Below are 11,328 nucleotides of genomic sequence, written 5' to 3' on the forward strand. Positions count from 1 at the left end.
AGGATTGATTTTCGTATCTTTTTCTATTGACAAACTGTATAGTTTGATCAATTCGTACAAAATATTAAAAAAAATAATATACAGTGTTTTCGATATTACTTGTAAAGAAAAGTCGTGATTAATCGTGTAAATCCATTTTCACACATTTTAGGAAAGGAAATCGTTAACATATGAAAAGGGAACTTTAACTATTTAAAATTATCAATTTACTGCTGGTATGAAAATGAAATTTCCATTTGTTCTGCATATCATAGTTCACTCTATCATGAAGACGAATATCGTTTGCTCAGGGTAACGTGTATTTTTTTTAAATATCGGCTCACACGATTCATGCTTAAAACGAATATTGAAAATTAGCGCAAAATTCGTGACTTTGGCTTAGTAGCATATGCATATAAGCTTCACTGTGTAAATTGTAAGCGCATTTTTAATTTCAGCACTAGGTTTTGAATCACTGCACATTTCTTAAATCTGCTTAAATGCATATTGAAATTAAAACCAAACTACTGTTTTATATGGCAATAATACATTGGTCAATCGTCCAAAATTGCGAAATGACATTACTCAGTAACAGAAAGATAATGTTAAGAACATATTTTTGTCTATTAAGCATTCTATATGTATTATAATTGACTGTATTTATTTTGATATATGGTTTTATTTTTTTTTTATTTTTTTGTATTTTACAATGAGATCAGTCATTCGTAGTTATATCTTTGAATAATGTTACAAATAATGTTTGCTATGTTTCTTTCTTTCAATTTTGTAATAAACATTATGAACGACATTGTTGAACAGCATATTTCATCGGGAATTCTCGATTATGCATCACCCTAAACACACTTATCAAATCAAAACGTATCAAAAATAATTCAGATCAGCAATATGATTTAAATATATACTATCCGTTATTCTGAATATAACATTTTGTCACTTATGAATTCTATCTTTATAGATATTGACGAATGTGTTGGTTATTCTGGACCTGACAAGTGTGAGCAGAATTGTACAAATACTGATGGGTCGTTTAATTGTAACTGCTTCGATGGCTATGAATTAAATCGAAATGGCCATTCATGCGATGGTAAGCAAATATATGCTTCGCCAATGCATTCGTAATTATCTTCTTTCGGACTTATTACCCTTTTCTTTTGAGCGCGCTGTTTAAACAATATGCAATTCATAGTTTCTAAACACTCAACATTGTCTTCATGACATGAGTGATGATGTATAACATAAATTCATAGTTAACTTAAACCTAATTGTTGTAACTTTACCTATATCACTAATCGAACATAATGTTCAGCCATTTGATTGACGTTATGAAACATATTAGTAATTACGTATAGAAATTACAAACAAAAATTGTTCTGCAGGGGTGACGGTTTCAGAATGGATTAGGCCATTGTTTTCAAACGAATTGCCTTTTACCCCCGTGGGTTTAAATCCTGTCAGGCACTTTTGATTATTTTATGTGGGAAAGCTATAAAGCTATTATGAGAAACGTTTGTGGTTGTGCTAAGTTGTATGATTGTGAATTAAACTATGAGCGTAGAAAGACACTTGCGGACAGACACTTGCGAATCAGCCTGACAACTTGCAAATAGCTTCTCGGGGTCGATTATATTGATTTTTATAAAATAAGATATCATGTAACTAAATTATGCTACTGACAACTCGTAAGTGATGTATCACCTTAAGCTCTAAACGTTATTTTAATTTCGAAATAAAATTTCGAATGTTTATCATATATTCAGAAATGGTTTCACAAAACATTCATTTTTATGCTCCCCGAAGGGTGAGCATATAGCCGCCGCTTTGTCCGTCTGTCCGTCCATCTGCTTGTCCGGGACATACCTTTGAAACAACAAGAGGTATCAACATGAAACTTAGGTAGATATATCACATTGAGTACGTGTGCAGTGCACAAGATCCGTAACTCTGCCTTGCCTATTTTGTGAATTATTGCACTTTGTTTATGTTTACACTATGAACATTGTCCTGGACAAAACTCTAAAACTCTAAGAGGTATCAACATGAAACTTTGTAGATAGATAGATTTCATTAAGAAGGTGTGCAATGCACAAGAACCGTTACTCTGCCTGGCCTTATTTTTGAATTGTTGCCCTTTGTTTATGTTTACACTTTGAACATTGTCCAGGACATAACTCTTAAACTATATGAGGTATCACATGAAACTGTTTAGGTAAATAGATCCCATTGGATAGCACTGCAATGCTAAAGATCCTAAACACAGGCTTGTCTAATTTTAGAGTCTTTGCCCTTTGTTTATTTTTACACTTTGAATTTTACCCGGGACATAACTTTGAAACTATAAGATATATCATCACGAAACTTAATAGATAGATAGATCTCATAGAATAGAAATGAAGTGAAGTGCAAAATAACCATTATTCTGCCCCTAGTTTTTTTTGGAGTTGTTACCCTTTGTTCATTTTTTTATACTTCTTTGTCCAAAACCTACTCGGAGATCATCACCCGGTTCAACCGGTTCTTGTCTTAATATTTCTAACGCCTACCTTGAAAGAGATGGAAATTGTGCTTAAATACTTTTTAAAGCAATTGTTCATGCCTTGCACTTTATTTTGCTGCATGTTTTCTGCTTACTTGTAAGTTAGATATAATGTGATGATCAAAACAACTTGAACAAAATAATCGTAAGTAGGGATATTTAAATCATTTTATTTGTTGCTTGACTTCAGATAGAAACAAGCTCTTCCTTCAATATAGAAAAACAATATAAAACCTTTCAGATATAGATGAATGCAGCAGAGGTACTAAACTATGTAAGAAGACCGAAATATGTGTGAATACTTTGGGAAACTCGTCATGTCTTTGTGCACCGGGTTATCAAAGAGATGAAAGTAATGATTGTAAGAAAATAGGTAAGATAAAAAATAATATAAATATTTATTCAAATGAATATTACTTTTAAAACAAACAAAAAAAGAACAAAAGACGTCTACATAATTTAAATTCCTTAAAGTGGGTTAGATAATTGAAAAATGTGTTGAATGTTAATAAATAATACAAAAATAAAATCCAACAAAAAATATATTCATGCCACTTTTTCCAGACGGAGGGTCGTATGCCGGATCTATAGAATTTGAAATGATTCAAGTCGGAGAAAAAGTAGAGAACGATTCGATCAAGGATACAGGATCTCTCGTTCAGAAAAAAGTATAACATTTTTTTGTTAAGATTGGCATCTTTTTAAAAAAAATATCTTTCTTTGTATCGTAAATAACAACACAAAAACACAACCATGATGTTTGTAAGATGGTCACCGTTAATAGTTTGTTCATCTTAAAATAGTTTTCATTTAAACTGATCAGTTTAAAAAATCTCAAACTGGCTTAGTCCTTAAGTGGGCAATAAATTCAATGTGATAAGCAACTCACTTGAAAGCACATTCAACAATAAATAGAGAAATGCGACAAAATAATGCATGTGCAATGGTATAATGTAATTTGCACCTTTTATCAATGAAAACATTAACAGCAAGGTGCTATTTTTTGAAAGACAAGTATTGTCGAGATTTAAGAATGAATTACACAGATCTGTTTCTTTATGTTTATTGTAAGACCAACATGGTCTTGTATGAATTCAAGATTCTAAAAGTGGCCATATATAATTTTGCAAGTGTATCAACGATATCATTTGTTTTTTGTCATTTTACTGAAATGATTTACATGCTATTTCTCAATGATTTTTCATAAAGCTGACGTACGGATTTAATGGATCTTCTTTTCTCAACGTTGATGTTGTCGGACTCACTGTCATTCAGTAAGTTGCTTAAACACAGCTTCAACTTCATGACGTATAATATTAAAAACGAAATTAACTAAATATTATGGCCAACATTTTTCATTCAGAATTGGGCCCGACATGTCAATTGACTGACACATGTTTTAGAACCTGCAACTGTTAGGACAACCGGATTATTAAATAATGTTTTTGTATTAGTTGTAAATGTTGTGATGTTATAATGTTTCTTGCTGAATAGAAGCAACACTTTAGATCATAAAAATGCTAAATCAAGTATTAATTTATAATAAACTACCTGATTTTGGTAGAATTGCACAGATAACTAAAGAACCTTTTTGTTTTATTTCTAGAAATCACACGAAGTATCGCCTACAAGCAACATTCATTGTACATGTCAAATTAAAGACATTTAATGGAACAGTCATTAAAAATATTCTGTCAAAATCATTTCGTGAAAACTATAAAAACGGCAACAAAACAGATTTAGGACAGGGAATCTCTTTTAATATGCAACCAATAAATTTTAAAGTCTTAAGTAGTGAGTATTATATATCGTACTGTTGACTAATCTGAAGAACATTTCCATATACCAATATAGCCCTTCATCATGCATATATGGAGGGCATTTTCTTTGAATAAAGCAATTGTCATTGCATGTATTTCAAATTAGCATATTTTAGTTTAAACTGCATAAGATTCCTTTTTTTCTATACTTTGTATTTTCTTAATCTAAATATGAAGCATTGCGCATGTAAATAAGTAATATAAATGTCATTGAAATTAACATAAGTCTATCATTGAGAATAAGTGAGGGATATGGCAAATAAGACGTAATTTACGTTTCTATCGCCAGCATTCCAACATGTGAAATATGTATGCAAACTAGTTTGAAATCTTGTTCTTTTTTCAAAATATTACGTTGAATATTATTTTATCACCAACATTTCCAGACGAGTAAAGACAAAGTTCTGTAAACTTGAAAAGTTACAGTTTATATTTCAAAAAAAGGACAGTAAACCTCTCTTATGTTTTGTACAAAAGTTCCGAAGTGTATCTAGATAATTATTGTATGAAGCTATAAAGGATACCTCATTGATAAATGAAAATATGGCGGGCTTTCTGCATTTTTTTATCAAATCTGATACCTTTTTTTAATTATATAACGTTTAAATTGACTTTTGAAACATTATTCATCTTATACTTTAAATGAACATATTTAGTAGAATTTGATATTTTATGAAGCACAATATGTTAATCAGAGAAACGTTGAATTGTGTTAAATATCCATCTCAAAATATTGTTTCGTTGTTTTATTTATCAGAGGGTTTATGTACAATACCTGAACGTGTAGAATGTGATGTAAGAAGCACAGACTGTGAAGATACGGGTGGTGAAACAAGATGCCATTGTAAAACTGGATTCAAAACAGTTCCTAATAGTAATAAATTTTGTGAAGGTATGTACATGTTTATTTATAAATACATGTATGAGAGGCATTTTTATGACTGAACATTCTTTTCCAGTCCCTTTTTATGCTTGTATTTATGATAAAAAAAATTAATGTCGCAAAATATTTTTTTTTAAAAGATGAAACCATTTCCGACCTAAAATAAGCAGACTTATCATAAATCAGATAATTACAATATGTTAACGGTTTTCATTTCCTGTTAAAATATAAAAAATGCCCTTTTAAAAGGAGTAATGCGAGTTTTTTCTCCAGCTGTGTATATACATGTATGTTAGAATTGTGATTAATCGTTTTTTACTTGTTTTTTTTTCTTCAATTGAAATAAGTGTGTGTTTTCCAGTTTTTTTTTAATTTGGAAGGCCACATTGTAAATAAGATGTCTTATTCTGTATATGTCTTACTGTGTTACCTTCTGTAAATAAAGATATTATTATTATTTTTAATTATTTTTTATTCTAATTATTGTTGTTATTATTATCATTATTATTATTATTATTATTATCATTATTATTATTATTATTATTATTATTATTATTATTATTATAAAAATTCTTAGTGAGTGTGTTACATTAAGATTGTACGTGAAAGATGAACCTGAAAGATACTTATTTAATTGTAAGCATAGAATAATATTTATCTTTAAGAAATAAATGAATGCGTGGTCAAAAACAAGACAATGAAAACGGATCTTTGTGTAAATGGTAAATGTGAAAATACTGAAGGTTCCTGGAGATGTGTCTGTGATAATCACATCTACACACATCTTCAAAATACATCTGATGGAGACATACAAAGGTACAGATGTGAAGGTAAAATAACCCAACTCAGTTTATTATCTTTATCATTTAATATATTGTTTGTAAAATCACATAAAAAAATTTTTTTTGAAACATGCATTTTAAGTTTGTTAAGAAAAAGATATATTTGATCGATACTATGGGAAAGGGGAGATGGTTCAACTTACATAATATCTAATGAATTGAAAAGAGTCTGCAAATTTCAACTTTTCATTCAATTCCAGCGATTCGTTTCTTCTGTATTATTTACATTTACAGATACATTAAACCTGTTAGTGACTGTATCTTTATATCTATAGACCTATTGTCCTAAACTCTTTTTTGTATCTTGGTAATATTTTGATAAAAAAAGATTTGACCGTGAAAGTCGACGGCCTTTTTTCTAATAAATATCTTATTTTATACCTATATTTTGATATTTGGGATAGCTATGTACAACGTAGTCATCTTGTCGTGTCATTGCAAGCGATGTAAGTCAGAACTTTGCCTTTAAGATAATGTTTAAATGTTTCGTTTTCACGAAAACAAACATTTTTACTGTTTTAGGTGATTACCAGTACATCGGACAGCTGAAACTTTTTACGAGCATTGAAGAAAATGTAGACAACACATTTTGGAGGAAATATTTAAATAATAAAGTAATATATTAGTTTAGTTGTGATTTCTTTACATTTCCATAGATTGCAAATATAAAGCTTACAAATAAATTTTTGAATCATCTTGGTGCACATTGTAACACTTAAATATAAAGTGAATAAATATTAAATGATTATTAAATTAAACTGTATATCAGTTAATCAACTCAAATGCATTGGGTATGATATATGTACATATATATTTTATTGTTTTATTATCACCATTATATTATTATTATTATCATTATATTTTACTTTTCTTATTATTCTGATTATTATCATTATTTTATTGCAATTACGATTAAGTTAAAGGGAAAAAATGAAATTCTAAGTTTTTGTTTATATTTTGCGGGCGTTCTAATAGAAACAAAGATAAGTTAACATTTGACTTTAATTGTGTGCATTCTAGACTGGACGCTCATATTTCATCTTTAATAAATTAAAGTTCAATTAATGCGAGCTTTGAACACGTTTATTAGATACAGAGAAATAAAGGCTGCATATTTCTACTTGAAGAGTGCTTGGAAACCTTATGAGGTTTTAAACATTGACAAAAGCTGATTACAACATACATGTAGTTTTTCCTTTGTGTGTCTTTTGCTGTTGTTTTAGTCCTTCTTTTTCTTAAATAGAACTTATGGTATTTCCTCCTAAATCCATAGATTACACCTCTGTTTTCGAAAAGAAATAGAGAGAAGATTAATCAAAATGATGGAATTCCACCCATGTCTGATATATTCTGGAAACTCGACTTTTTAAACAGCACAAAGGGGTAAGTTATTGGTACTTTAAAACTCAACATACACGAAAATAAATTACAATCAAAGACTATAGATAAAAATTATAAAAGATAATTTTCACATTCAAATGTCTAATTATAGTGGACTGAACGAAGAGTTAAAACAGATCGATTTACTGCTCCCATTGCATTATCTATCTTCGAGGGTGCAAAACTGCAACTGATAAAACAAATAATAAAAACGGTACTTTTTCCTGCTTACGATGGTTATATCTGGAGAACTCCTTTAAAACGTTTTAACGTAAAATTTAAATAATAATCAAGATTATCTTGCAAATAAAATTACTACCGTTTTACTTTATTAAGCGGTGACTGTGTTCTAAAAAATACAAAATCCCTTATTTCTATTCAAGTGCTTCGGTGTATTCTTTATCCAGACACAATTAGTAATCGGAGTGTCGACCGATAGCTTTAAACTATTCAATAAAAGTTAGTCATACCTGCAGCAATTAAGAATTACCTATTAAAAGTTTGTTTCCGATTATTCACATGAAATACACGTACCTTACTTTATAGGAGTCCTCACATGTTTACAATATTATATGTCTTACATATCGGCGAGAGTGTATCTACAACTTGGGTGAACAAATTTCAAGACAAAGTGATCAATGAGTCTCAGAATACAAAATTGGGCACTGTCATTGTCACAATTGATAAGTCAACAATTATAGACGGTAAAATTAAGAATTATTAATGACTGGATATTTAACATCGAGTATCACATTGTTTCTTTCGCGAAAACAGTTTTGGAAGTCTCAAAAGAATATCTCCCACATTGTAAATAACTTGTTAAATAATCCTTTTATCGACATTATATTAAACAAATGCAAAAATATACGTCAAAACGAAACACTTATTTAGCTTGTGCAAGCCTATCATGTCTCATTAATATTATAGTATTCACATGATTTTATGATATGTGGCTTGAGAAGTATCCAGTATGTTGTTTATACTGAATGGTTACTTGGAAATGTAAGAATGTAGTATTTATTGTTTTTTCCATTGTTCTTCTGTAGTTACACAACTTTGGATTGACTATAAGTTACTTTTATGTTAAACATAAATATTGTTTGTTTTTTTCAGAATCTATTTTCAATTTATGTAACATTGATAACAAGACGCAATGCGATACAGAGACAACATCATGCGAGGTTCACAATGGAAGTTATGCATGTCCATGTAAAAATGGATTTTCCAGGCAATTTAATAATCCTTACCAATGTCAAGGTAATGTACTATATAAAATCTCATCTCTAAAAATACCATATCAGATAGACATTTAAATATCAAAAGAAGAAGAAAATAAACGATACAATTTAAAAGGGCTAGGTGACTTTTAGCTGAGTATGTACAGAATTGTAAACAGTTGTAACATTCGAGAAAAAAATCATCATCGGCGATAAATGAAACAGTTTAATTAAAAGGTGAAATTCAAATTTTAATATACTGCCTCAACGTTAATTATGAGACAACATTTTTGATTCTTTATTCTCAAAGATAGATAAGCTTAAATCCCGAATGATAGGTCATCAACGCTAACTTAGCAGTTTATTTACTTTTATTGTAAAAATATGCTTTCTTGATTATTAGACATAAATGAATGCCAATGGAAAAATATGACGGATCTGTGCCAGCGCGGTCAATGTATAAACACGGAAGGATCTTGGGATTGCATTTGCAGGAATCAAAAATACAGCGAACGTTATAACAAAAGTCTTGGAGTTGAAATGAAAAGAATGAGATGTGAAGGTAAACATTCGCTTAAATTTAAATGAACTAAAGTTCATATATATATAAAATTAAGACATAATAGTCTAAACATTCATTAACACTTAATTTTACTTAATAGTACTTATTTCATGAATGCAACAAGTTTAAAAAAAATAATGTTTCTTATTTTATTTATTTTCAATTCAAATTTGACAGGTGAATATCAGTACATTGGAAATGTTTCACTCAAACAAGGCTACAACAATACCCGTTCACATGTAGAATTAGAGGTAAAGTATAGAATATGTTCTCGTTTTTTTTTTGTGTTTTTGTTGATGTTATTCATAAAATGTCCACGACACATTTTTTGCAACATTTTCCATAAAAAAATCGCACTACGTGTAGCTTACATGTTTATACTGATGTTGCAAAGCATTGTTTACATTCTTATATTTTTTTTTCAATTTAACAATAGCATATTTTGTGTAATTTAAAACACGTACAATGTATCAAATCCTTTATCCCATATTTGTAATCAAAATATCCCATATATTTTGTTTGACAGGTTATTTTATACTTATTTAGCAAAGTATGTGTCTACAATATGAGCTCTTCCAATTGTTGATACTGTCATTTATTTTCCAGTTGTCAAACTTATTTTTAAAAGCACCAAAGAGTGTGAATTGTTCCATAAATGATGCAGCCGGAGAGGAAACAGCAGCTTTATATGATATTTTTAAGAAACTAGATATCATCGAAATAGCAAATAAGTAATATTTTCTTCTGATTTTAATTAAAAACACTGCTTTGTTTCAATCTCAATGGAGAGAATTCATTGAAGACAATCGACCACACACTTCACTTATTGTTATATAAATTTCAGTATAAATACAATTGCAATTTCTTAAGTATTTTTATATGACATCTCTAAACTTATCAAACAGGGTTTTGACAATATGCAGCCTTTCCGAACTCAGAACTTTCGGTCTACCATAACGCGAACTCTACCGACTTAGCTACGCGGTTGCATATTTTCAACTATATAGAGACCAGTTCTATCCATACTTACAAGCTAAAATGAAATTCGTTCTCAAATTTACCAGGCTGGCTTACAAGAGTAAAGCAATGCAATAAAACTCTAAGCTATATGCAGTAACGGTCCCTCATTTGGCGCCAAATGCCACGAAATGAGGAAATTGTGCAACCTGTGCAGGATTCGAACACCAGGACCTTCAGAAAAACGTTCCACGGCTCTAGCAAGTGAGCTATCCCGCAACTTACACATATTTCCCCAAAATAGTGAATTGTTCTGTACCGTACGCGTTACACCAATGAAAATTAAACCAACCGTCTTTGGCAAATATTGACATAATACACTACTTCAGCATACTAGAATAACAATCAGATTTTAAAATGATTTAAAATAATAAATAAAAGAAAATATATATTTAACGCATTTCTTTTTCTCTTCCAAAAGCGAAAATGGTAATCAAGATGTTCTGTATGTGCTGCATTTGGGTGAGTCTGTATCAATAAAGTGTCTTAATGAAAAGCAACAAGCCATTTTTACTGGAAATATTGGTTTTGTGAATGCGTCGATTGTCAGTGGTATGTAGAGTTTACTATTGAAAATATCCTGCCATTTATCTAAGAAAAAACATATATCAAAACGATTGTGAATTTAAACTTATTCAATTAGTTTTTATATAATATTTCACTAGCAAAACTTAAACTGGTACATTTGCTCAAAACTATTTATATTTTTGTGCATAATGAAACGCATAAATACTTTTGTCTAAAGGTTGTTGTCGTTATATGATAATAACTTTATTCACAAGAGGCCACAAACCCATGAGTGTAAGGTTGGTCAATCAATCAGTTTACAAATAAATAGGTCAATGGTGGCATAAAACAGTCAATCATAGTCGCATTATATTTTAGTTTAAGGCACACATTTTATGTAATAAGTCATAAATAAATTATGTGTCATATATATTGTCTTAAGACTATGCACATTTAAGAAACGATATAACCTCACCACCTCTTTTGATCGAATACAATTACATATAGTATATAGTATTACAATAATTATATCATATTGTATTGAACTATTGAATTAGTAAACGAAGA

General features: G+C 29.7%; 2 protein-coding genes across 2 annotated transcripts; both read left to right on the plus strand.

Moving 5' to 3' along the window:
• Positions 1 to 554: 554 nt before the first annotated feature.
• LOC132736795 (fibrillin-2-like) lies at positions 555 to 5,830 on the plus strand. Its single transcript, XM_060724010.1, has 8 exons — positions 555 to 567; positions 956 to 1,084; positions 2,775 to 2,906; positions 3,098 to 3,201; positions 3,743 to 3,807; positions 4,140 to 4,327; positions 5,111 to 5,245; positions 5,814 to 5,830. The coding sequence occupies exons 1-8, from the start codon at positions 555 to 557 to the stop codon at positions 5,828 to 5,830; spliced, it is 783 nt and encodes a 260-aa protein (XP_060579993.1).
• A 79-nt stretch (positions 5,831 to 5,909) lies between these two features.
• LOC132736799 (fibrillin-1-like) lies at positions 5,910 to 10,984 on the plus strand. Its single transcript, XM_060724013.1, has 9 exons — positions 5,910 to 6,066; positions 6,601 to 6,692; positions 7,352 to 7,461; positions 8,005 to 8,162; positions 8,572 to 8,715; positions 9,079 to 9,237; positions 9,415 to 9,488; positions 9,844 to 9,968; positions 10,676 to 10,984. The coding sequence occupies exons 1-9, from the start codon at positions 5,934 to 5,936 to the stop codon at positions 10,812 to 10,814; spliced, it is 1,134 nt and encodes a 377-aa protein (XP_060579996.1). The 5' UTR covers positions 5,910 to 5,933; the 3' UTR covers positions 10,815 to 10,984.
• The last annotated feature ends 344 nt before the right edge of the window (positions 10,985 to 11,328 follow it).

The sequence above is a fragment of the Ruditapes philippinarum genome, unplaced genomic scaffold (genome assembly GCF_026571515.1).
Source record: "Ruditapes philippinarum isolate M1 unplaced genomic scaffold, ASM2657151v2 ctg5662_1_1_1_1, whole genome shotgun sequence".
Classification (NCBI taxonomy): Eukaryota; Metazoa; Mollusca; class Bivalvia; order Venerida; family Veneridae; genus Ruditapes; species Ruditapes philippinarum.